This window comes from Arachis stenosperma, chromosome 8 (genome assembly GCF_014773155.1).
Source record: "Arachis stenosperma cultivar V10309 chromosome 8, arast.V10309.gnm1.PFL2, whole genome shotgun sequence".
Lineage (NCBI taxonomy): Eukaryota > Viridiplantae > Streptophyta > Magnoliopsida > Fabales > Fabaceae > Arachis > Arachis stenosperma.
Genome location: NC_080384.1, coordinates 50,822,428 through 50,848,519, shown reverse-complemented (window position 1 = coordinate 50,848,519; position 26,092 = coordinate 50,822,428). Strand labels below are relative to the sequence as shown.

At 33.8% G+C, this 26,092-nt stretch overlaps 1 protein-coding gene across 2 annotated transcripts; it reads right to left on the bottom strand.

Moving 5' to 3' along the window:
• Nucleotides 1–724: 724 nt before the first annotated feature.
• On the bottom strand, nucleotides 725–12,285 carry LOC130943560 (probable manganese-transporting ATPase PDR2). 2 transcript variants are annotated; one of them, XM_057871484.1, is made up of 21 exons: nucleotides 11,830–12,285; nucleotides 11,643–11,735; nucleotides 9,757–9,959; nucleotides 9,166–9,238; nucleotides 8,898–9,070; nucleotides 8,643–8,814; nucleotides 7,718–7,822; nucleotides 7,504–7,614; nucleotides 7,320–7,406; nucleotides 7,036–7,218; nucleotides 6,876–6,926; nucleotides 6,671–6,796; nucleotides 6,318–6,397; nucleotides 5,854–5,962; nucleotides 4,882–5,010; nucleotides 4,628–4,693; nucleotides 4,455–4,547; nucleotides 3,231–3,382; nucleotides 2,881–2,992; nucleotides 2,672–2,788; nucleotides 725–2,157 (listed from the first exon to the last, which is right to left on the bottom strand). In XM_057871484.1, the coding sequence occupies exons 1-21, from the start codon at nucleotides 12,076–12,078 to the stop codon at nucleotides 1,072–1,074; spliced, it is 3,570 nt and encodes a 1,189-aa protein (XP_057727467.1). In that variant the 5' UTR covers nucleotides 12,079–12,285; the 3' UTR covers nucleotides 725–1,071. The 2 variants fall into 2 exon arrangements, with proteins under 2 accessions (XP_057727467.1, XP_057727468.1); XM_057871485.1 differs by having other exon boundaries at nucleotides 4,455–4,526.
• Between the last annotated feature and the right edge of the window lie 13,807 nt (nucleotides 12,286–26,092).

Sequence of the window (26,092 nt, the reverse complement as noted above, 5' to 3'; positions counted from 1 at the left end):
ACTTCCAATTTTTTATTAAAATATATAAAAAAAGATTTAGAAGATACATACAAAAATTGATCTTTGCATCTTATTTTCAACCTTTTTTTTTTACGACTCACATAAAAACTAACAAAAAAACATTCACTCTGACATAAAATTATTTTTCAAAGCAGTTCTACAAAAAAATCGCCTCAAAATATAATCCCTAAACTCCTATTTTGAATATCTCTATAATTAGTGATTAGTGCAATTTGTCAAATTGAGATTGTTTTTGAAAAACTAAAATATCATTACTTTCCTTTCAAAATTATTTTGCCAAAAATTAAAATTAAATCCTTTTGAGAATCCAAATGGTATTTTTCTTTCCAAATTCCTATTGGCACGGAATCTCTGCTCAAATGTGAGGACGGAGCATTCCTCTCAACAGTGTTCCTCATCTTTTGCAGGTAGAATTGTAGATGTTGTAAACCAGTAATGTAGACATTATTATATACTTATATAGGACCAGGGGTTCTTCAGCAATTATTAACACAACCTGGTCAAATACTTTGCCTAGTTACTTTGCTTTATTTCTCTCTTTATAACACCCAAAATAAAAAATGTTTATACAAATGTCTATATAATCGAATTCTCATGTTCACATATTTCAAAATAGGTCTTGTAATTTCCACCAAGCTAGAAGTAAATCTCTAACACCATACTTAACAAATGCAATTAAACACGTTCTTATCATTGATCCAAATATTCAAATAAACTCGTTTAACTTGGTAAGAAGTTGCAAAGGAAAATTAGTTTAAGTTCGTTCCTGTGTTTGGTAAAATGAATAGTAGCATTTAAACAATAAAAAACTCCTGTACTAAGCAAAACATCTGAGATAACTAGGGAGGGCACGAGCTCTAAAATCCATACCTTTCTCCCAAAAATGATTTTGACATTAGATAATCTCTCCGTCCATCAAATGGGAAAATAACTATGAGACTAACAAAATTCATCGTGCCAAGTATTTCTCCTAACTAGCTCAAGTCTCTGACCTAACCATCACTGCATTGCCCATGGTAACCGTATTCTTTTATCACATCTCTCCACCACTTAGACCTCTTTTTTCTTTTCAAAGTTAGATACCGCGTGCCTTTGGCGCTTCTTCCATGCAGGGATCTTGCCAGGGAAGGCCCATCTCAATAGTCTCTCCCATGAGTAGCATATCAAAAACATTAGAAGTGCCCATATTAATAGTTTGTCCCTCAATCCCACTGGCAGTGGCACCAACTTCAACCAGTCATTTAAGTCCCTGAAGAGATCAGATGTAATCGCTGTAAAGAAACCTACGGCTGCTATAAGAGCGTACCGGAACGGCTTGTTTTCTGAGATACTCTGGTTGAAGGGATGGCCCATGTAGTTCACGGCAAAAGTAGCAACCTGAAGCATCATGCTGACCATGTATGAAACAGTGTTGACCAAGTTGGGATGAAAATCTGCATCTGGTTCGATGCATTCATCTGGCATGTATTTTTCAGCCTCTTTCACAGATGAGATCAAGAATAATAAGTGAATGGCAAATTGCCCCATAAGGGAAAGGAAAACATAAGCACAGAAGATATTGGGGTGGGGACGTTCAGCTGAGAGGGTGGGAAGAGGGCGGGCATGGGAGATAAAGAGGAAAAACGCAGCAGTGAAGACACCACTTATTGTGGCCTGCACATCACCTAGTTTGACACCATCCAGATACATGACACTCAACACGTATGCAGTAGCAAGGCAGTTGAGGCCCAAAATTTTAAACATCTGGAGGGTTGTCACCAGGGTACTCCGACCTTGACGAATTATGTCAGTGGTGGGAGCAACAGATGCATGCTTTGCAGTGAAAGGGGATGCCATTGACGCATCACCAAGCTTGACAACGGGGGCACGGCCATCTTCCTCGTTAAGCTCTTCAAACATCTTCTTGAGCTTCTGTCGTTGCATATCAACAGCTGCCTGATGACGGTTGATAGGATCTGATTTTGAAACAACTGTGGCTTTTGAAGTGCCTTCTCCACTCTTTCCAGGCGCTTCTAGTGCAGGCCTGGATTTCTTCGTTTTGACAGATTTTGAACCTTCTTCCCCAGCTGACTCTTTAGAGGAGTTTCCACTTTGAGTTGGAGGCATCACATTTAGAAGAGCAACTCCTACATGGGCCTAAATTATAAGTTAGACTTGAGTTATTCAGCTTCTTGGTAAAAGATACTTGCAAGTTACTAAAGAGCTATTATGATGCGAGTATGAGACTATTAGTATCACAGGTTACAACCAATGATAATATATAGAATGTCGATGCAAACATATATTTGACTAACTAAGAAAAATATCAGAGCGGTCATAATCACTTACTTTCAAAATCCATCTAAAAAAACTTGTGATTATAAGCTGTTTTAAATCCAAAACAAACCATGCAGACATATTGTCTTAATGCAAGAGATTTATTAAAAGAAAGCAATCTCATTTAGATATCCAAAAATAGTTGCAGTTACTTCCATATGAGGTTTTTGAATATGCTTGATTTCTTGGTAGATGCAGAAGTTGTAATTTGTCAACAGACTGAAAACTTAGGGCCTGATTGGTTTTTGTTTTTATTTTCAGTGCTTTCTATATTTTCTCTTGTCATTTTTCTTAGCAAAATCATGGGGGGGAAAAAGCTATAAACACCAATAACCTGTTTCAATGCCCCAACATCATTGGTTCCATCCCCACACATCAAAGTTATCCGTCCCACTGTCTTGTAAGTGGTCAGGATAAGTTCTTTCTGTTCAGGTGCAACTCTAGCAAACACCTGAAATAACAATTCAACAATGTCATGACTCATGATAATTGCAGTACCAAAAACTCAGCTCTAATGTTTAGTCATTAAAAATAGATCAGAACCTTCACATAAGGAATAACTCGAAGATGAGCTGATGACTGTTGCAACATTTCAAAGCAATCACCTCCAACACACAGATCATGAGTTTCCGATAAAGACTCAACCTCTTTCTCGCTGAAATCAATTAATATGTGATCGTTTTAGAATATGAGATACGCATGACTTCTAAAATAAGCTTGGAAACGGTAGGGTCCAAGAACTAGAGTTTAATTATTTGGCAGAGAGACGGATATAATATACCTTTATCACAAAACACAGAAAACTAACTAAGAAAGCAAATTATAGAAGTTAAAAACAACGCAACAAAAAATCAGAGAGAAGATAGTGCAACCAGGAAAAATGAGAAAAGTACCTGTAGGGAATATTTGCAGTCTCATCAGGGGACATCCATTTATATCCCACACCATCACTTGCTGGGCCAAGGATTAATGTAGGTTTTGATATAATATGAACTTGGCTGGCAACATGGCAAGCTGTCAGAGCTTGGTCACCAGTAATCATCACCTATCAATTCCGTAGAGAAAGATGTCTTTGGTTAGTTGTTACAGTTAAGTAAGGACCAAGAAGCTCCTAAATATAGCATACCAAGCTATCCATCTGCCCCACCCAAAAAAGAAGGGGGTTCAGAGGTGGTTAACATAAATCAATAGAATACAATAGATCAAACATTGCTTACCAAAATCCTCAAGTATTATTAAAAAAAGCAGGCAAGCTAACCAAAAGACAATACCCCAATAAAAATGTATGAGTGTTTATTTAAGTAATTGAGTGGCAGTATTTCCATTCTTGATTGAACTCTAATCATAAAACTTTTGTACTAAAAATTTTTGGAGTTCAAATTTCTACTATTCCTCAATGGGTTATACACACACAGAAACACAAAAAAGAAAAAGGGGAGGGGGAGAGCGCAACAAAGTTATTTTGATGCAAGTTACTTGAACAATAAAAAAATTAACAAGGATTTGGTCCTGCTAAAAGACTAATTCCTAATGGTTCAACATCACATCTTTAATGGTTTCCCTCTACCCATGAACAGTTTCACATTTCCACATCATCTGTTATTGACTTCGCATTATTAATGTCTTCTATTTTATACGAGCTACCCCAACCTTGTATCCACAAACCCCAGTTTTATCTCACTTATGGTTAATTACACGGATAAAACAATGTTATGATGTTCTATTATAAACACTTCATTCTCTTTAATGATCTAATCTCTAATCTTATTATTCTTACTGAACTTGGTGTGCCCATCCACCTTGATATATTCATGTGTATGATTCTGTCCTTTTAAGGTGTTATTGATAGAGCCTTACTACAAGAAAGTTAAATAATGGATTCTACTGGCCTGAATGTGCTCAATTCCAAATTTGTTGATCATATACAAATCAATCAATAATCCGAAGCACCTCTGACACAGATATTGACACCATAAAACAAAATAGCGAATTTTCAAGAAGGGAAGCTGACTCCCACTAGATACTTGAGCTTTTAGGTTGTCTACAAGGAAGTCTTTCACAGCCAAGAATGAACTAGCGTTTTTCCAAGAGAAGTTGATGAATCAAAGCCTACTTACCAAGTCATGTGAAGACCCTTTCAGTTCGGATAAAACAATGGCCGAATCTGACCTTATAGGACAATTAAATACCTGAAAATAACTTGATACCAACTTAGTATCATGTCAACAAGAAAAATTATGTGCATTGACGATAATGATTAATGAATATGAGGAGGAGGTAGATTAATTACCACAAAACCAGCAAAAGTAAGTCCACTCTCTACTCCATCCCTATCCAAGCCTCTAGCTTCACTGACCTTCAAGAATTAAAGATATAGTTAGCAACAGTTGAAAGCATAAAGGTGGTAGCTAATGATGAAGGAAAACAAAGGGAGAGCGGAGGAGAAGCAGAATGGGGAAAAAGGAATGTCCAATACACTTATTAACATGAAACAAAAAAGAAAGTTGGATATATGTCAAAAGAGTGAACCCATGAGATTCATACTGTCATGTCAGGAAGAGACTTGTAGGCCAAAGCAAGAACACGAGACCCCTGACGCGTATACTTCTTGTAGGTTTCAACATATGATGGTGGTACGTCAATGAGCCTATCTTGAATAATTTCTGGGGCACCCTGAAAGTCCATAATGACTTCATTAGATGGATTCGTTAAAGGCCAAAGCACACTAGTTCCTAGAGTTTAAACATCTTCCATAACATAAAGATGCATGCACAGTAAGGTTCATTGTTGACCAACCAAGCAATAAAGAGTAATAGGGAAAAAATAAAGGAACAAAAAAACTTGGAAATCAGAATGAAAAGACTCCAGGATTTTGAATGGCACTGGCACCAGTTCCTACACATACTTCATTGTAGAATGCCACATCCATAAAAGCTCTACATAAATCAGGTTAAGTTTACTGGTCAGCCAAAATCAATAGACCCAACTGCCAAACCCCATTCCACCAAAACAAGATAAATAATTGCAGTGATGACATTAACTATTATTTACCAACACTTACTGCAGCATTCAACATGAATGGATTAGTTATAAGTTCAGGTAGCAAAAGAGAGAAACAATAGAAAATGAGCGTTTTGTAATCAAATAGTAGGGTTTAATTTTAAAATAAACATATAATAAGCGCTAATACATGTAAATATAATTCAATCAAGACAGGATGGCCAAAGATTTATGTGAATTTTTTTACAATAACTTTTTTACAATAGTATCAGCATATATAAAACAAAAATATTGCAATAACCGAAAATAGTGAAACATGTTATATTTAACTGGCAACCAACACTTTGACCCAAGAAAACAACAAAAGAACTAAAGAAACAACAGTGGGTATTATCATCATCCTATTCTAGAATCAAAAGAGACGTGCCCCAACTTAAATCGAAAGGATTTGATTATGTAACATGCATGAATAGAATATTACAGATATTAAAACAGGACGATAAGCAACCAGCAAACCTTCACAAAGGCAAAAAACTCCTCCTGAATGCGAACAATAACAGCCATTCGTTTTAAGTGAGATGCAAAATGGTACCGCTGAACAATTTGGACAGGTTGGCCACTACCCCTACAATTTGAAAACATATCATGACAAATCAAACACAATGTATAGAGAGCTGCAAAAGTTACAAAGGAAAAGCACAAAATCTGAGAAAACATGAATATAAACCAAAAGATATCATAAAGGCTATTTGTAACATAATCACACAATCACATAATCTTTTACAATAACTATATGTCATTCCAGTCAAAGAAAAAAAAAACTATGTCATTGTTCTATCGTAACTGTATCAACCCAATCATAAAAAGTTTCTATGTCATAAATCTCACATGAATTAAAAAGACAACTGAACTGAAAAATTATTTATCTAAATCATAGAGAGGACATGCAGAATTGAACAGCAAAAATAGATTTAACTTACTTTTTTGGAATAGCCTTCTCATCAGATTTATAACTCCAATCAATTCCCTTAAGTGCAGCCTTCTCAAGAGGATCACCAACCTGTGGAACATTAAGGAATGCATAGGAATGTTGAACATAGTAAACAAAAAACAATAGAAAGGATAAATAAACATATATACAAGTCCTGCTAGCTCTCTATCCAGAATTATGAAAGATAACGTTAAAAAAAACTAATAATGATCAAGTTTACTTACAAAAATCTACATTATATATACAAACACACTCTCTCTCTGAAATGTGACAAGCTACTGTATTTTACTAAGCACTAGAACAGACAGAGAGAGAGAGAGAGAGAGAGAGAGAGATGCATACCAGCTTATTATCAACAAATACCAAAGCATGGCAAGAAGCCAGGATTTCCACAGTTCGCACTGGCACTCTACTCATGTCAGATTCCAAATCCGTGGTTCCATTCAAACCAACAACTCCAGAAAATTCCTACATCATAGTGGGGAGAAAAGTTATGGAACAGAGTATGGTCTCAATTGCTAGGTAAATACCACCGCTGATAGCATACCATGTCATCAGATGTCAGTGTCCCAGTCTTGTCAAAACAACATATATCAACCTATTGGCAAGTTCAAAAATTCAACAAGTACCACTGTGAATATATAAGCCACATATAACAAGGAAAGGATGTACAAGAGCAGAAAAAATAGTGGCAATACTCCAGGTACCTTCCCAGCAAATGGTATTCGGAAAGGCTCTGTGCAAAAAATCCCACGTCGCGCCAATGCAATCAAGGAAGTATTTACAGCAATTGATAACTCCATCGGTAACTCGGGCGGAATCACAGAAGTAACAATAAGTGAACAACTTAGTATAAGTTTGTACTTGCTTCTTGTGGGATCCTCTAATCCCTGCACCATACAATTAACATCACAATTCACTATTCAGACCAAGCCATGTCAACTGTGACCTTTCAGTTCTCGTATAAGAAGTGAAGAGGAGAGGGGGAAACCTTGATAAGCACATAACCAGCAGCAATCAGAGCAAATACAACCAAGAATAAGATGAACAGTCCACTTTCCCAGCTATTGGCAGTAACCTGTGATATAAAATTTAGAAAGCCAAGAAAATACATCAATTCATAAAAAAAGGCACTGGGGTTACAAGCTTGGGCAAAATAAACTGCATCAATTTACCCTTTCTGTGGAGAATAAGATTGTTCGCATCAACTTTCCTTGACTAGTTTCGAACCCCGTTCTAAGCACAACAGCCAGGCAGCCACCATCAGGCGTTTTCAGAGGGAAAGTCTGAATCCAGCAAGATTTGCCAAAAAGAAACAAGATCAGAAAGCATGAGAATAACCACCTTCACATCAATCGAAAATGTATAAATTTCCTAGCCTGAAATCACCTTATCTGGAGTGTGCTGCAGTATTTTGGTTCCACCAAATAAGACATGACTTTTATCTCGCCTTATTGACAACTTCTCCTCGTTTCCCCTTCCCGTGATTGAAACCTACAAGGATGTTCAAATCTAAATGAGAATCATCCATGAACAATGTATGATCCAGCACTCTCTCTTTCATGGGAACGTTTGGGCCGGGGACAATAATGAATCCTCATAGTCAGATACATTGTCACAAGTAAACATGGACAGCTGGACATGCATAGATATTCAAAATTATGAAAGAACAAAATCATAAACTGCATAGGATCAACACTGTTATATATAGAAAAATGGACATGAAAACAGGGGCGATCCAATCAGACACAGCAGGTCGCATAGGACACTGGCCAACAAACTACATATTGAGCAGAATATTTGATCATATCAGAAACATCCGACTAAAGAAGTTACTCAGCTTACAGGTTTCTCAATTAGTTTGCACAGAAGGCTGGACAAGAAACCACATATTGAGCAAAATTTTCTATCATATCAGTAATATCCATCTAAACAAGTTGATCAGCTTAAAAGTTAAAACTCAATTAGAGCTTAGCAGTTTGCAAAGGAGGCTGGGCAACAAACCACATCATACCAGTAATATCCATCTAAACAAGTTGCTCAGCATACATGTTAAAACTGAATTTTCATAATTGTCTATCAAACAGGATATATAACCAGCAGAATTGTATGCCATTTCCAAGGGGCCGTCAACAAATTACTACTACAGCAGGCAACAATGTCTAAACCAGGAAAGAAATAGATGTTCCAATTTGCCAAACAGGTAAGGGGTCATCTACTCAGTTAAAAAAAATATAATCACCAACCCCAACAAATGACTTTATATTTTTAAATATCATATATCCATAGAGAGTAGATCAGAAAAGAGAAACACCTTCCATTGAGGAGTAGACTCGCCTGTCAGAATAGCTTCATTCACAATTGCATTTCCAGCCAATATAAGCATGTCTGCAGGTACAGACTTCTCCTCGCCATTCTGACCAGAAGAGCGTCCTATAGAGACAACATCCCCAGGCAAAAGATCCGTACCAGAGAGTTTAACCCACCTATAATCCACACAATATGTAAGGAAAAATAAAATTTACTCCATTGAAACTAAATATTGAGTTTACAAAATGAGACAACATACTTGCCACCACGATGGACCATAAGGATCTGACTATCCACTCTAACACGCCTTAACTCAGTAAGAGTCTTCAACCGACTCTTTGCCATGGTTGATTCAAACATAAACAGCATAAATAGAGTGAACAAACTGTAATACCAATATTCATCCAAACACCAGAGACCCACACAGAAAACCTGATCAAGATAGAAGCAGAAACTAGTTAAGAGTTAGCAAGGAAAATATAGACATAAAAGAGAAATGAAGAAATAAAGCAATACAGAACGAATACCTGAAAAACAAAAAAAGGCTCCATGCAATGCTCTTTCATCAATTTCTGAAAGGTTGGCTGAGGATAATCAAATCTGCAATATCGATATGCAGACATTATAGAGGGCAATACTAATAAACAAAATGATTAGAGCACGGATTAAAAAGTAAAAAGTAATCAAGATTGTCAAAAGTAGGCCATTGCATCAATTGTAGTTAAGTTCAGCACCACAAATTGTTATGCGGGGCAGTAGATGCAAATGAAATTTACAAGGGTAAAGTATGTTTTATGTCCCTAACGTTTGTGATTTTCTTCAAAAATACCCCTAACGTTTAATTGCACTCAATTTTGACACAAATGTTTTTTATTTGCATCAAAATTACCCATGGACGTTGAATCCATCTAAAATATTAGGAACAAAATTGAAAACGTATGGGGTAGTTTTGAAACAAATCAAAAACATTAGGGACAAAATTGAATGAATCAAAAAAGTTAGGAACAAAATTAAATGAAATTAAACGTTAGGAGTACTTTTGAAAAAAATTACAAACGTTAGGGACAAAAAGCATACTTGCCAATTTATAATAAAGGACAAAGTAAAAGGAAACTCACACATTCCGCCCCCATTTCTCTGTAGCAGCAAGGATTTTAGCTTCAGAGCCATGCCCACTACACTTGAGATAATGTCCAAATGTTTCCTTTGTAGGATAAGAAAGTTTGCAAAATGTTCCCTTCTCATTTGAAAATACAAAACACTGTTTTCTAAACTCAAAGTAAATCTCCTCCAGATCCGTCGCCGATGAAGAACCTGCAGGCTACAGATGCATTGATGCAAACACTTAACCTTGTAGGCAACCAAACCAAGAGCATCTAAAAGATGAAACGGGTAAAACAAAATAAAAACTCCATCTGAAAGTCCAGGAGGCAACAGATAGATGGATTCAGAGCATGCACACCTCAAAACTAGTAAGCAGAGCTAGCATGCAACAAGCTGATTTTAAATATCAAGCAAAAGGATGCATTGCATATTCACAGTGCAGTCTGCTTTAGACATGTTGAGAAATATCAAAGTAAGGAATCACAAGTGGGCACAACTACAATTAGCAAATACAAATATGATATCAAAACACGCATTTCAGATATAAGGTAAGCAAATATGTACATATAGGCACATCTACTTATTCCTTTCTTACCCAAAAAAGCTAACCTGCTGGTTCCTTAAGAAACAAAGAAAAAAGAGAATAAGACAACCAAGTACCTCGTGCATATTCAAGGTGCATTCTACTTTAGATATATGGAGAATTATCAAAGTAAGAATTCACAATAGTGCACAACAAAGATCACTAAATACCGATATGCAATAACAAGCATGTGTCAAACAAACTAAGCTACAATTGCACAAATAGGATTGTCTATTCTTTTCAAACCTGAAAATCGTGATTCCCTATCAATTGCTTAAAAACACTTCGAATTTTTTTTGGTTTGCATGGCCGTTTTGTGTGGGGTGGGGAGGGAGGGATCCAATGTAGATATACGTGACCCTACCCTCACAAGTCGGAGAGGCTACTTTTAGGATTTGAACCCATGACCTCTAATTCACAATGTAACAACCGTATGCCAGGATCAAGGCACACCCTCTAAAATAACCATCATCCCAACATCATAAAGAATCTAAGATGATCACCCATGCTGTAAACAAGGTAACAGAAAAAACTGACATTGAAAATTCTGGCCTTCCTTTACAAAACATAAGCATCTGGTTAATGCATAACACTTATCAAAGCTCTGTCTTCTACACCTCTCAAAACCTATATATCAGCATATGAGGAGTTGCAATAAATCCCTGGATGTATACAACTTGTATTAGTTCTAGACTTCTAGTAAGTAGTAACCATACCTGCACTACAGCCACATGCCAAAATACATAAAATAAATCAAACCCCTCCCCCCTTTTTCCCCTGGGGACCTGCATTCTCATTCAAGTTTGCACCCAACCATTTTCCATCCCAGTTCACTCAAAACCAACCAGCTTACAAGGTAAATTCCACATACAAACTCCACAACTCACCAAACTACCATCCAAATTCTCCAGTTCATTATTTTGTATCGATAAACACAAATTCCCAGATAAAGCAATACAGATATCCAGAAGAAGAGAAACAGTCACTCCCATCCATCCTATAGTCCAAATATAAGGACACGAACAGTGTTCAATTATCACACAGTCGAATTCCAAATATACCTTTAAGTCTTCCATCCAGTAACACTGTCCTCATTCAAGTCAACAACACCAAGAAATGCACATCCCAATGTATACCTCACTTCTCATCACAAAACAAAACCGCAAAATCAGGTCTAACAACTGCAGTTCAATTCATCCCCAATCACTCAAAACGCAGTCAAACACTTAAAGGCAAGTCTAGCAAACACTACTTCAGATAATAACAAGTACATCCATTTCAAACAAAAAATAAATTGATCCTAAACCGCAAGCTTACAATTTTCCGAAACCTGAGCGGCACGACCTCTTTGGAACCGGAAAACTTCGCCGGCGTTATCTTGCAAGAATCAGCTTGGTGAATATCTCTGACCTGAATGCAAAAACACACAAAGAAAAAGATATAAAAAAAACTCCGCTGATCATCAACGCAAAGCAACAGCGTCTAGAACACGCGCGTGCCGTACCTTGCTGAAATGTGCAAAACACTTGAAATCAACGGACCAACCGGTGAAAAGCCAAACGAGGATATGGAGAGCAACGAGGCCGCCGAAAACGATGGCGGCGTCGACGAAGTCCAGGCTCGGGAGGATCGAGGCGAGCCATACGCCGTAGAGAACAGCGAAGGGCCAAACGTCGAGTCGCCACGGCAGTTGTTTCTTCCGCATCAAATCGACGCGGTCAACCACCTTGCCGCCGACGTGGAAGCTCGACATTGCGCCGCAGCCGAAGAATAAACGGTTACGGCAGCTGAGGAATCGAATCGTAAGATCGAAGGATGATTAGGGTTTTTGAGTTCAGATCTGAAGGGAATTAGAGGAAACTGAGATTTGGGGAAAAGATAAGTTCGGGGTTTTGAGGTTTTCGAAGAAAGTTAGAGAAAAGTGTCCTCAGTTCCCAGCTTTTTTGGGGCTGATTACTGATTACTGATTACTGCGGTTACTACGATGATTTTAGTAACTTAACTAGTAAAGCTGCATTGCTTGTTTCTTGTTCTAAATTAACCTTGCACAAATTCTTTGATTCTTAACATTTTAGCATTTTAATTTATTTTAGATTCCAATTTGATCTCAACAGATTTTGGATTGAACATTTAAGTTTGTAAAATTTTTTTACTTTTTAAGATTTTCAAAAATTTTGTTCACATAAATGGTCCTATATATAACCTTAAATTAAAGAATTCTGCTAGGGAGATAACAAAAATTACGAATAATATAAATAATGAGCTACACTCTCAGGTCCAATAATCTCAACCTAATTACCCATCCTTATTTTCACTTTTACCGTTTACCTGCACTAAACCCTAATTTCATCTTTCCCAGCGCTATCTCCCCCTGTACTGTCGTCCACCGTCACCAGTCACGAAACTTCTTTGCGCCGCTGCCGCTCCATCTACATGGTTTGTCGTCGCTGCTCGACGCTACATCGCTACCTCTCCCTCCACGCCGCGCCACTCTTTATCCGCTGTTGAAGCCCGCGAAATGTGCACCTCTTCTTCTACCTCGACGCGTCGAAATTTTCGTTCTGCAATTGTTCTGATGCTGCATCTCTGGCCAAGCCTCCACATCGCGCCATCGAGTATTCCTTGTCTTCCACCGCGCGTCGCAGGTGTTCGTTCACTCCATTGGTATATAGTAGGTTAGTATATAGTTCGGGGTTTATGTTACAGAGAAAATAAAACTGTATGCTTCTTTTTATATACCATGGATGTTTCTTTCCATGTATATAAGATACTAGATGTTTCTTTTTATATACACCGAATATTTCTTTCCTATCCATATAGTCATAAACTATACTGGATGTTTCTTTTTAACGTGCACCTCGCATCAGAACTCTCTCTGGCAGCGACGGAGAACTGTGGAGGCAGAGACAGGATGCGGTGTGACGGTGGGATGAGAAAAAACGGAACGTAGTGTGAAAGTGTATTTAGAAGAAGTTAGGTTGCCTAATCCTAATTATTCAAATTTAAAAATATGATTATTCCTAATTAAATTAAAATCTAATTTTTGAATTCAATTTAACATTCTTTTTTGACCCGTTGTTTACGTTATTCACAATTAGCATTGTCCCCAACACTTTCTCTAAATTAAAATTGTAAATACACGGATTTTCAAGATCGATTCAATTAGACCAAAATCGATTAATTGAACAAATAAAATAAAATAGATCAAAATAAAAAAATTAAAAGATTAATATTTTGCAATTTTTTTAGTTTGGTTTGATTTTTAATTCTAGTAGGAATAATCTGAACCAAGTCAAACTGAACAGATAATATTCCAATAAAAAAGGTCATTTACGCTAATAAAATGAATGGAGTTCAAAATTACACAGATGTTCTAAATTAGATTTGGTTGCACACCTTGTCCTGAACATTTCTATATAAATCAAATCAAATTGACTCGATTTATGCTATTTACATATAAATCGAATCAAGTTGATTCGATTTAGTGAAACAATGCGTTTTGGTAACCCGCAATAGTTTACCGTCGAAATTTTCTGATGGTAAAGATGGCGTAAATTCAAATCATGCACCCTTTCCCCTTCATTCGAACCCTCACCAACATCACCACCATCCCTTTCCCTCTTGCGCTCCAGCCGCCGCCACAGAGACCACCGCCGTCGCCACCCTCTTCGTCGCCATCAACCCCCACTGCCAATGTTGCCTTCTTCTCCTTCTTCCCTTCTCTCTCAACGTCACCGCGATCATTTTCTCCTTATCCTTTCGCCCTTCTCAGCCCATAGCCTGCAGCTCCCTGCTCTGGCATTTCACGACCGCCACCTCTAGCGTCGGTAACAATTTTGTGTCGTTGCCTTCCTCCCTCCTTCTCTATTTCCTTCTACACCCTACATTCAAGGTTCTTTATTTGGACTTTTTTCTTTTCAAATCCTGTTAGTTAGTTTTAGTCCATTAGATTGGTTTAATTAGTTTAGCTAGTTTAATTTTTATTTTAGTAGATTTAGGTAGTTAGGATAGTTTAGTTTAGATTCACAGGTTCTAAATTGTTGCTGAAAGTGTTTGAAATTATTCTCAGTTTGCTGGTTTAATTAATGGACAAATTGTTGCTGAGTGTATTTGGTTAATTTTTTTATTGTGCTCATTCATTGTGTTAAATGTTGTTTTGTTGTTTTGCTATTTTGAATTAATTAGATTACTATATAATGAATTTGTGATCAATGATGTTGACTTTTTTTTGGTGTCATTGATGTTGAATTTTGCGAATTGGTGTTGCAAAGATTATTTGTTAATGCTAAGTTATGTTGTTTATGACTTTGGATGGCCAATGTTTGTAAATATACCTCAAAAAGCTTTTTATTAAAAATTTTGGTCAATCTCTTGAAATCATTACTTGTTCTCCTCTTGTTTTGACTATTTGCAATGATGAAATTTATTTGTTTTCCCATTGACCGACGTTTTTGAATTTTGAACGTTTGAGGTTTGTTACTTAATATTGCAAGTTTGATACACTGAACCTTATGGAATTTGATTTGTTTAATTTTAGTTTAATTCAGTTTAGATTTGATTAGAATTTTAATTTTAATTTTCAATCAGTTTTAAAGTTTGTTCAGTTTAGTTTTCTAATCTTAGTGGATTTAGTTTTTAATTTTGAATTGTTGAAGTGTTTGGAATTATCTAATTGTATTAATTATTGTGTTGATGACTCTTTTACTGAGAAATTGTTTGATAATGAGATATTTGTAGATATATCGATAGGTAGAGGTGCTACAAATCAGGTTGCTAGTCGTGGTCTTAGCCGTGGCCGAGATAGAGGGAGGATTTTTCTAGTAATCCCGGGATTTTGGCCTCCTCTCCCTCGACTCTGACTACCTCGATGACGCCACAAGTTGCAGATTTGGCGGACCAACCGTTCATTATCGTCCCTAACCCCAACTACGCTCCTTCTTCTACGGCAATGACGCCGCCTCCTACTGCTCAGCATCCCGCATCCATGTTGACGCCGCCTCCAGTGACAGATGCTGTAGTCCCGGATTCCAACCATGGCAGTGAGTCAGCAACTGATGCCCCACTATCACCTCTCATTGTACGGTTGAAGATTTGACCTGATGGCGACATGGGGGTAAATATCAATTTGAGTCTCATGTATTTCGTGACTTCGTGTTTATTGGTTATCACTAAAAGTACCTGAAAATTTATTCTAGTTTAGCAGATGTAGGTTTAAATGCTGGTTAGGGTTTTTAAGTTTCAATGATTATGATTAACGTTGTTGCTAAAAGTTCCTAATAATTGATTCATGTCAAGTGGATTTAGATTTATTTGGTTGCCTGTTTAGTGTTTCATGTTTCAATGATTATGGTTGTTGCTGAAAGTTCCTGGAAATAGATTCCTTTTTAGTGGATTTATGTTGATTTGGTTGGTTGACTTGTGTTTTTAAGTTTCAATGATTATGATTAAATTTATTGATGAAAGTTCCTGCTAATTGATTCTTGTATAGTGGATTTAGGTTTATTTTGGTTGTCTGTTTAGTGTTTCCTGTTTCAATGATTATGAATGTTACTGAAAGTTCCTGAAAATAGATCCCTTCTTAGTGGATTTAGGTTGATTTGGTTGGCTGGCTTATATTTTTAAGTTTCAAAAATTATGATTAATTTTGTTGATAAAAGATCCTGCTAATTGATTCCTGTTTAGTGGATTTAGGTAAATTTGGTTGCGTGTTTAGTGTTTTCTGTTTCAATGATTATGGTTGTTGCTGAAAGTTCCTAAAAATAGATTCTTTTTTAGTGGATTTAGGTTGATTTGGTTGGCTGGCTTTTGTTTTTAAGTTTCAATAATTATTGTTTGTGGGTTGTTAGGTTTGCACCAATAACAACGCGTGTACTTAGGAGATGACCAATGTCATCAAGCTGATGTACGACCATCCCAGGCCCAACTACACAAAGATCCCCGCTGAGACCAAAGAGCGACGGTTTCAAAAATGGGCGGTAATTAATACTTTTTATGTTCAAACCTTTTTATCTAGTTTATATCTTCTATCTTACTTAACTAATTTTAAAGTTTCTTTGTTGTAGCTACACTTTATGTGGGACGCTGAACACAACCTTACCATCAGGAAGATATTCCACCATAAAATAGGTCGGCGGCTCCAGCAGATGCTGGATGATGTTCATCAGGAGCGGGACCACCGGACGCAGTGGCTCCGACCGGACAAAAAGAAGGTGTTTATTCCTTGGGAGACCGATGAGAAATTCCGGTATCGGAGTCTCACCAACAGAGCTAATAGGGCATCGCTAGGTCGTCCGAGTGTACCGGCGGCTCAGCAATCTTCATGAAGACGAAGGACAAGCTGGTATGTAAAGTGACTTTAATTTTGTTAATAACTTAGTTATATTCTTTTGCATACCAATACTCGACATCCTAATCATATTGTTTCAATGCAACATGTGTAGTTGAAGTTGTTGGATAGTGAGGCAACGTTGGCAGAGATGTTCAAGTACACCCACATGCTCAAGGAGAACAAAGAGATATTTGCTGATCAGCAATCTCAGGACCATTATGTGAGTAAATATACATCTAATTATCTTCTACTATAAAATTATTAGAGATTAAATGTATATATGTGGCGTACTAATCACAATAACTTGTGTTAATTACACAGGAGTCCTACATACAAAGACTAAAGGCCACAACTCAGCAGTCTCAGCAAGGTGGGGAGGATACCGTAGATGGCTTTGCAACTGTTGTCGTCAATCCCGATGCGATTTGGCACGAGACCGCCTTAGCACCAAACAAGAACCGCATATACGAGATGAGGTCGTTCTTCGCCAGCAGTCTCCGCACATCCACATTCAAATCGTCGTCAGGCTCTGCCACCAATCGAGTCATCGAGCCCAAGGAAGGCGTGGATTTGGAGCTGTAAGTGCATGAGCTCTAAAGCAGCAAGCTTAGGAGGTTAATGATTATCGGGAGAGGTATCAGTAGATTCTCACCTACGTGACGTCTATAGATGAGCTCATACTGGAGTGGAGGGAGTCTCTTGAGCGGATGCAGTGTATAGAGGCTCAGATGGAGGTGTACCAGGCCTAGATACCGCTGGTATCAACCCTGCTGGTGGCAGCAGTCCTGCAAGTGGCAGCGGTTCTACTGTGGGTGGCAACTCTCCTGCTGGTAGCATAGGGATATCACCACCTTCTGCGCCGCCAACTAGGGCCATGGTACCGACGACAACGACTACCTAGATCTGTAGTTTTTAGTTTTTTATTTTATTGTTTCATTGTATTTATTTGATGTACTTAACTTTTAATTTATTTGAACATTTCATTATTTATTTTAAATAAAATTTTTTCATTATTTATGAATGGACTACTAACTGTGTGAAAAAGATTTAAGTTTAAAATTAAATTTGACCATTTATTTCAAATTAAAAAAAGATAAAAATTGACATTACTGTCGGAATTACTGTAAGAATAATCCGACGATAATAGTGCGCGAAACAACATTTTTTAGCGCTAATAATGTCGTTGGATGAATTTGCCGGTAACCAATTGGTTTTCTGAGACGATAATCCGTCGCCATTTCCGACATTAATTACCATCGGACGAAAAAATTTAAATAGTAAATATTTACCAGCGAGGTTTATACTGTCTGATTGTTTCTGACGATACTTAGCGTTTTCCTTGTAGTGTCAATACTAACCAATGACTTACAATGCCTGAAGGCCTCGATACACGGGGAGATGTCCAAAAAAGCCGATGGAAATATCCTGATGACTTGTCGACTTGCCCACCAACTTGCATAGGACTCGTCTTCAACACTGCAACACTACCTGACATCGTTATCTGCACACCCAGTATCCATCTCGGCAGCTCATTAACGACTCTTTTCAATCTCTGTAAATCTATGCAACGACCTTCTACTTAGCAAACCAAACCGTCTTATAAGTCGGTATGAATCTAAAATGTGCCTCTTTTGCATTCTACAATACCTTGATCGACACGGCAGCATCAGCTCTAACCGTAGGGAGTATGAAAGCCGAATAACATGATAATCAAGTATCCTATGATCATTAGTATCGACGTGGCCAAACAAGTCTGAGGTCCATTGTACTGTCTTACCTCCCAAATACCCTTTCATTGGCGGAGAGTGATCCGAATCAACCATGTGCAATCGTTGCCAAAATCCTTGCACTTCCCATGGTACTTGCAAATATTAGATTCCAATACTCTGTACTCGATCCCACAGCGGATGCTATAAGTCCTTACGCTTAAGACGACCTCCTCTTTTTTCTGAAACTGTTGGCCAACTTAGAACTTAGCTAGACCTCCTATATCCTGTGTATATCTGACCCCAAATCCATAAGTTACTCCAGGTAACCCATGCTGTATGATGGCCTCCAAATTTAAAGTTGAAAAGTACGGTGGATACTGATGAGTTCTTGAACTAGACGCTCCATCACCCTCAACTGGAATACTCATCGATATATCATCATTACTATCATTAGCAATCGTGTCGGGCTCTACGTCATCATCATCATTATCACACAGTACATCTTCAACACCATCTGGTGCTCCACCCTCCTCGAAAATCAGGATCATAACAAGAGTACCTGCCAACGCAATAGTAAGCTCATCGAAGAGTTGATTATCACCTATTTCTCCGTCACACATGGGTTTAGATCAGCTGCAAAGGACGGAGAAAAATGCTTCAGGTTCAATCACAGGCAGAGATGATGAAGAACCAACAGGCATTGAACTAGATGCAGCAGGCATTACAGTAGAGTGAGGATTTTGGTTCAATCCTCCCGAACTACATAGCACGTCTACAAGCTTGGTCAATAGCTCGGGGGTCATTTCCTCAAAAAACTGATGATGACAGTGGAACATAACTTGCGAATCTTCGTTACTATTTATGACGAAAGAATTGTACTTCACACCATACGTAAAACAAAAATTAAAATTCTATAGAATAATTTTTTCACCCGTTTGATGTCATACAGTCACAGTTTTTGGATTATAGTATTTTGAAACACAATGAAACTCTTAGAAGGTTTGTTGAAGACATTCAACGGATCCTTATTAGTAAATTTTATTCCCGATCGCATTTTTTTTAATCGACTCTCTATAGTGTAAAAACTATCATCATTAGCCATTTTGAATCCCACTATGATGAGGATTTTACGTTCAGCTCCTATTTATATAGCCTTAGAGTGGTCCCTGAAGTTATAATCGAGCCTCAAAGTGGTTCTTGAAATTAATAGTTATTCAATTTTATCCCCAAATTTGTACTCCAGAACTGATACTAATCCCCAAGGTGTTTTCCATTCATCGGAACACAAAAAACGACATCGTTTTATTTTTTTTTTAAAGAAAAACACCCCCTTCCTCAATCCTTTTTTCCCTTTCTCTTCTATACTCCATTTCCCTTTTTCCAACCCCTTTCCCATTTTCAGTTCTCCTTTCCTTTTTTCTTCCATGGTCCCTTTTCCCTTCTCCAGTTTCCTCTCTTTTTCTCTTCCACGCTCCCTTTTTTCCTTCTCCAACCCATCTCCAGTTCTCCTTTCCTTTTTTTTTCATAATCACTGTCAATAAAAATCAGTACTTTATAACTATTTAAGCAATTCAGAAGAAACAAAATAATAATTTGTTAATTCACAGAGAGATCATGAAAGATGGAAAGAATTGTCGTCCTCTTCTGAGATGAGGTAGCAGAAGAGAGAAAGGTTACAGTCATAGCCTATCTTCCTATCAGATGTAAGTTATGGTTTTCTTCTGTAAGGCCGTATTGCCTTCTCTCCCATTAAACAAGGAACAAAATTATGCACTTTCAGTCTTCTATAATGTTTTTGGTTCTCAGGCTCCATTAAATGATGAGGTGAATTTTGTTTTATTCATGTGAATCTTGCATGTGCTGTTTTTTTTCAATGATCATCACAAGCTTAACTAATTTGATTCAATTATTGTACTTGAATCTTTAGCGTTAGTGTGTTACAATTAAACAATAGAGAGGAATTTGCGAATGAATACAATTTGGATGTGAAGGGGAAAGGGAGACTCGTTTTTTTAATAAATACAAAACGATGTCGTTTCAATGGTCTCCAATGGTAAGGATGGACGGAAATTATTTTAGGGACTACTATGAGTCTCAGAGGACAATTTTGAAAACGAATTTGAGTAGTTATTAACTTCAAGGATTACTTTGAGACTTGAGTGCAAATTCAAGAACTACTTTGATATTTAACTCAACTATATATATGTAACACCACATGCAGTAAATCAAATATATTTGATTCGATTTAACCATGCAAAACCCTATTCACGTAAATTGAATCCATTAATATCGATTTATGTGTTCTAGTGCTAAATTAAATTGATTAAATTTAATTTATATATTATAGGGCTAAATCGAACTATATTAATTTGATTTACATAGAGGATGGATAAATCTAATTCATTAAATTCGATTTACATGGAGGAAGGTTAAATTGAGTTGATATACTTCGATATATATAATTTTATTGTCAAAATCGAACATGAATATAACATTATATCATTTAAGACTATCATGTAATATTGGTTTTCATTTAGTTTGTTTAGGTATTTTACCCTATTATTTATGTTCTTTATTTTTCATTTGATAAATATTTTTCATGACTTTTATAAGTAGTAATAAAATAAATAAATAAATAAGTAAATAAACTAATTATATTAAATACAAGAGAGTAAAATTAAAAACTAAATTAGTATTTATTATAAAATTAATTTATATAACTTTTGAAATTAAATTAAAATACAAATATATGTAATATTTATATTTTGTCATATAATAAGGTTATATCTTATATTTACATATTTTTAATTTTCTCTCTTTTCAGTTTTTGTTTTCTTTTCTCTTGATTCAAATACATTTAACAAAATTGAAGGTTTGTAAGTAAAAAACTTGGATCAATTTTTCTAAACAAAGATGTTAAAATATAAAAAGTAAAAACTTATTATTTTTAAATTATAATAATAAATTCATATAAGATAAAAATTAGAAAATTTAAATTATAATTTTTTATTTTTCTTTCAAAAAATTAGTCACACTTAGGAGTGGAAATAGGTCAGGTCAGGCCAAACTTTACTCTTAACAGACTTGATCTATTATGTAGTTAATTGGTCTAAGTCTGCTCTTCAGTCTGCTATAGACTTTTTTTAAAGTATTAAGCCTGTTATTCAACTTGGCTTGACTTAAAATCTGTTAAAAATTCTGATAATTTTTTTTTAAAATACAAATATTATTTAAGAAAAAACTATTTTTTATAAAATATTTATTGTAATATGTCATATTTAATATTTATAAGAATTTTAAATTTTAAAGTATTTAAAATATACAAAAATATTTATAATTAAATATAATAAATTTAAAATATCTCATAATTTTATTAATAATAAAAAATTATTTATATATGCAATTATGTGTTAACAGGTCCAGATATGACAGATCAATAAAGCTAATTAACGAGTCTGAACTTGGCTTATTAACATATTAAGACCTTTATAAAAGTCTGAATTTGTGTCTATTTTATAATAAGCCAAGTTATAGACTCAGCTGCTTGACCTATTTCTACCCTTAGTCACACCCAACAATAATTTTATACTATTATGATTTTCTTTCTTCTCACTTTTATTTCCATCTAAACAAAAGAAAATTTTCACTCTATTTTCTTTTCATCTAAACAACATACAAATAACTCAATTTTTCCTTCTATTTTTTTTCTCTTATTTTCTTTCTTTCTATTTTTTTCCTTCCATTTTCTTTCTAACATCCAAACAAAGTGTAAAGGCTTAACACTATGTTTGGTTTAAGGAAAAATAAGAGAAAAAAAAAAGATGGAATAAAAATAAATAAAAAATGTTATTTTCTTTTGTTTGGATCCAAAAAAAATGGAAAGAAAGGAAAATTTTTTTGTGGATCATTCACAACAAGCAAGAAAACAAGGAGAGAAAGATTATTTTTTGTGTATTTACAATATTACCATAGTTATATTATTAATAATAATTATTAATATAAATTTAATTTTAATAGTTTTAATATATTATTATAATAAAGATTAATATTTAAATATTATATATGTATTAAATAAATAATTCAAATTAAATATATAAAATTATAATATTTTAAATATTTATAAAATGCGATAAAATATAAATAAATAAAAATATTTTTATTTTATTTTATTTTATTATAAGGGTATTAATATAATTTTATACTATTATAATTTTCTTTTTTTTTTACTTTTTTTTCCCATCCAAACAAAAGAAAATTTTCTTCCTATTTTCTTTTCATCTATTTTCTCTTCATTTAAACAACACATAAATAATGACTCATTTTTTTATATTGGAGGAGTGTGTGCGTTGTACTTGGTTATGGTGTATACAGGTGTTAGACACAGGTGTGGAACATGTTTTTTTGAACAATGGCAAGGAGAAATCGGACTGTCTGAATTCTTCGTTAAAAAATTCGTTGACCACAAATCGAACCATTCGATTAGTTTTTTTTTTTTAAATCAAATCGAACTCTCTGTTTACGGTTTTTTTTTCTTAAACTGAAAACGGACCTCCGTTTAGAATTTTGATTTTTTTAATTTTTTCTTAAAATGAAAATGGACCCTCCGTTTTTTAGACTTTTTTTTTAAGAATCAAAACGGACCTTCCGAGTTTTATTAAAAAATATTTTTTTTGTAGATACCCGATCGTCCGAGTTCCTTGCTCTAAATTTTTCAGTCCAATTTCAGCCTTTCTGACACCATATGCTAGAAAAGCACATCTATTTTTCATAACACTGTATCATCCTATACTCTTTTTCATATTAAAAATAAAAAAATGATAAATAACTTTATTTTTTTATTATTTTTTATTTTTTTTTCTTTTTTTTTTTCTATATCCAAACAAAGTCTAAAAGAGAATGAAAATGGCAAGTACTAGAACCTTTTCAATCTACCGGCCTAATTCATTTAAACCGACATGTCCTATATCAAGTGATTTTAGATTTTTAATTTTAAGTTTGATTTCATTTAACATCAGCTCGACAAATCATACGGGCTTCCTCAAATTTATTTAATTAAAAAAGTGGAAAACAGGTTAATTTTCCAAAGAAAAAAAAATTCCATATAAACCCCCTTTTTTGTTTAAATTAGTATCAGTACACTAATTCACAGCTTTTTTTTTAATCAGGATTAAACGTGTTAGCTGGGTTGAATTGGGTCTTAAGTTATCTGAAATATAAAATTACTAAGCCCATTTAATGTTTTATAACTAGAAAAATTCGTTCGTTTAAATCGAATAAAGTAATTGGTCTTTATCTAATAAATCTAAGAGTATTTTAATAGTCAGAATATTTTTTATTTTTATGATTATTATTTTTATATTTTTATAAATACTTAAAGAATATAACGAATATAGATTAATCGACAAATTATTAAAATTTAAAAATAATAAGTAATTTAATATAAAAAATATTTATTATAAAAATAAAAAATTAAATTAAATCTTATATAATTATTTAATTAATAATCGAATTATAATCCATTCAGCATGTAAGTTATCCATTCCCAATTTGGTTTTGATATTTTAACCGCCTCGGTAAACACGAGAGAAAGAAGGTTCTCGAAAGGAAAAGCAGTTGGTCCGTACAAAATTACAAAAGTAGTAGCGAAAAGGGAAGAGGCAGATGAAAAAAGAGAAGAGAGAATAATATTCGTTTGCGTGAAGAGGTAGGAGTGGTGGCAGAAGCTATCTGCCAATCAGGGCACACGGTGACGAGACAAGAAGAAAAGAAGCATGCAGCACACACCTCTCTGCCTCCTGCTGCCTTGGAAAAGAACCACATTACCTCCTATTTATTCATATCTCACCTTCCCCACCCGCCTTCCTTTCCTCTCCTTTCATGTGCGCTAAATATTTCTTAATTCGACAGATCAAAAATTAATTAATTATAAATTGAATTAAATTATTATATTTATAAAATAAAATTTAAATTTTTAATATTTATTTAAATAATTTAATAAAATAATTATTAAATTAATTTTGTTGAATTTTTTTTATTTTAAAATTTTGTTAGGTTATGTTTTAAAAATATATATTAAACATACAAAAAAACTATTTTAATATTATTTATTATTTTATATTTTAAAAATATAAAAAATATTTTTATAATAAATAATATTAAAATATCTTTTTATGAATATTTAATAATATATATTCTTAAGACACAAAATAACAAAATTTTTTATTTTATGATTAATTTTATAGTATTTATAAATTAGTATTTAAATTTTATCTAATTTAATATTTATGAATTAGTATTTAATTTCTTACTAATTTAATTTTTATAATAAATTTTAATTTTTTAAAAGTTATTTACTTTATATTTTAAATTAAATATTAATTTTTTATTTTTTTTAATAAATAAATACCACTTTTTAAACCCCATGACATTCATCTAAATTTATTCTCTGTTTCTTTTATTTTTGAATCCCGAGGAGCAGCGCAACCCGAAACCCAAGTAAATATGGCAGCTCCTGAAATAACAAAGGAAGAATAATATATTTAGCTCAAAAAAAAAAATTCAAAGTTAACTTATATTAATTTAAACACAATAGATAATAAAGTATATATTTAAATTAATTTTAAAAGATTCAATTTAAAATCTCCTAAGAACCACTTTAAATGTTTAATTTAAAACACATGAAGTAATTATTAATATTTTTTAATAAAAGAGCTTTAACATGTATTTAATAGTCAAATAAAAAATATAAAAATTATTGATTAATATTTAGTAAGATATATTAATATTTAATTTAATGTCATAATTAAAATAATCTTAAAATAAATTATAAGATTGAATATAAACAATAATTCTTTAAAATGATTAAATATATATTATGTCTCAAGTTTGATTTTTAAAGACAACTAACATATATATCATAAATATATCATAAATTTTGTGGTCAATCTTCTATTTATTGAATAAAGATGACTTATAAAATTAGGAATTATTTGGCTTCTCAATCAACTAATATCCAATAATTTACACTTACTGACATAAAAAAGCAATAAAAACAATGCAAATTTTACTTTCAACTCTTTAAAGGATTTTGCTGAGAAATTTACTATATATGTTACGAGGGAAAGATGTATAATAATGTTCAAAAATATTACCTACGCATTAAAAATCAGTTATACGTATAAATAAATATATATATATTATTTAATTTATTTTTAATATATATTTTATATTTTAAAATATATTTTTATACAAATAATCGAATTGATAATTGATTTTTGACGTACAATTAATATGTTGTAAAATGTTTTATTTTTTGCTGTAACAACTCAAGGTTTTCAAAAAATTATCAGGTAAAAAAATAGAATAAATTATTATGTCTAAAATTCAAAATGTTAATAAAAATTTATTCATAAATATACGAAATTAATTTTGCGAATGTAAAAATTAGTTTAGTTTATTGACAAAAGTTGTAAATATTAATTTCAGTCGTCATTAAATTTGTTAATATTCTAAATTTTTATAAATAAAAATAATATTTTTTTATGAATAGAAAATTAATTTCATTTATTCATAAATAAATTTATTAGTGTTCTAACATTTTATAAATACAAATTTAGTAGCAATTTATTATTTCTCATTTGATATGAGTAAATTAATATTATTTTTTATTTATTCAGTGTGTGCATATATAGTCATAAATATATACAAGATTAATTAATTAATTAATTTGA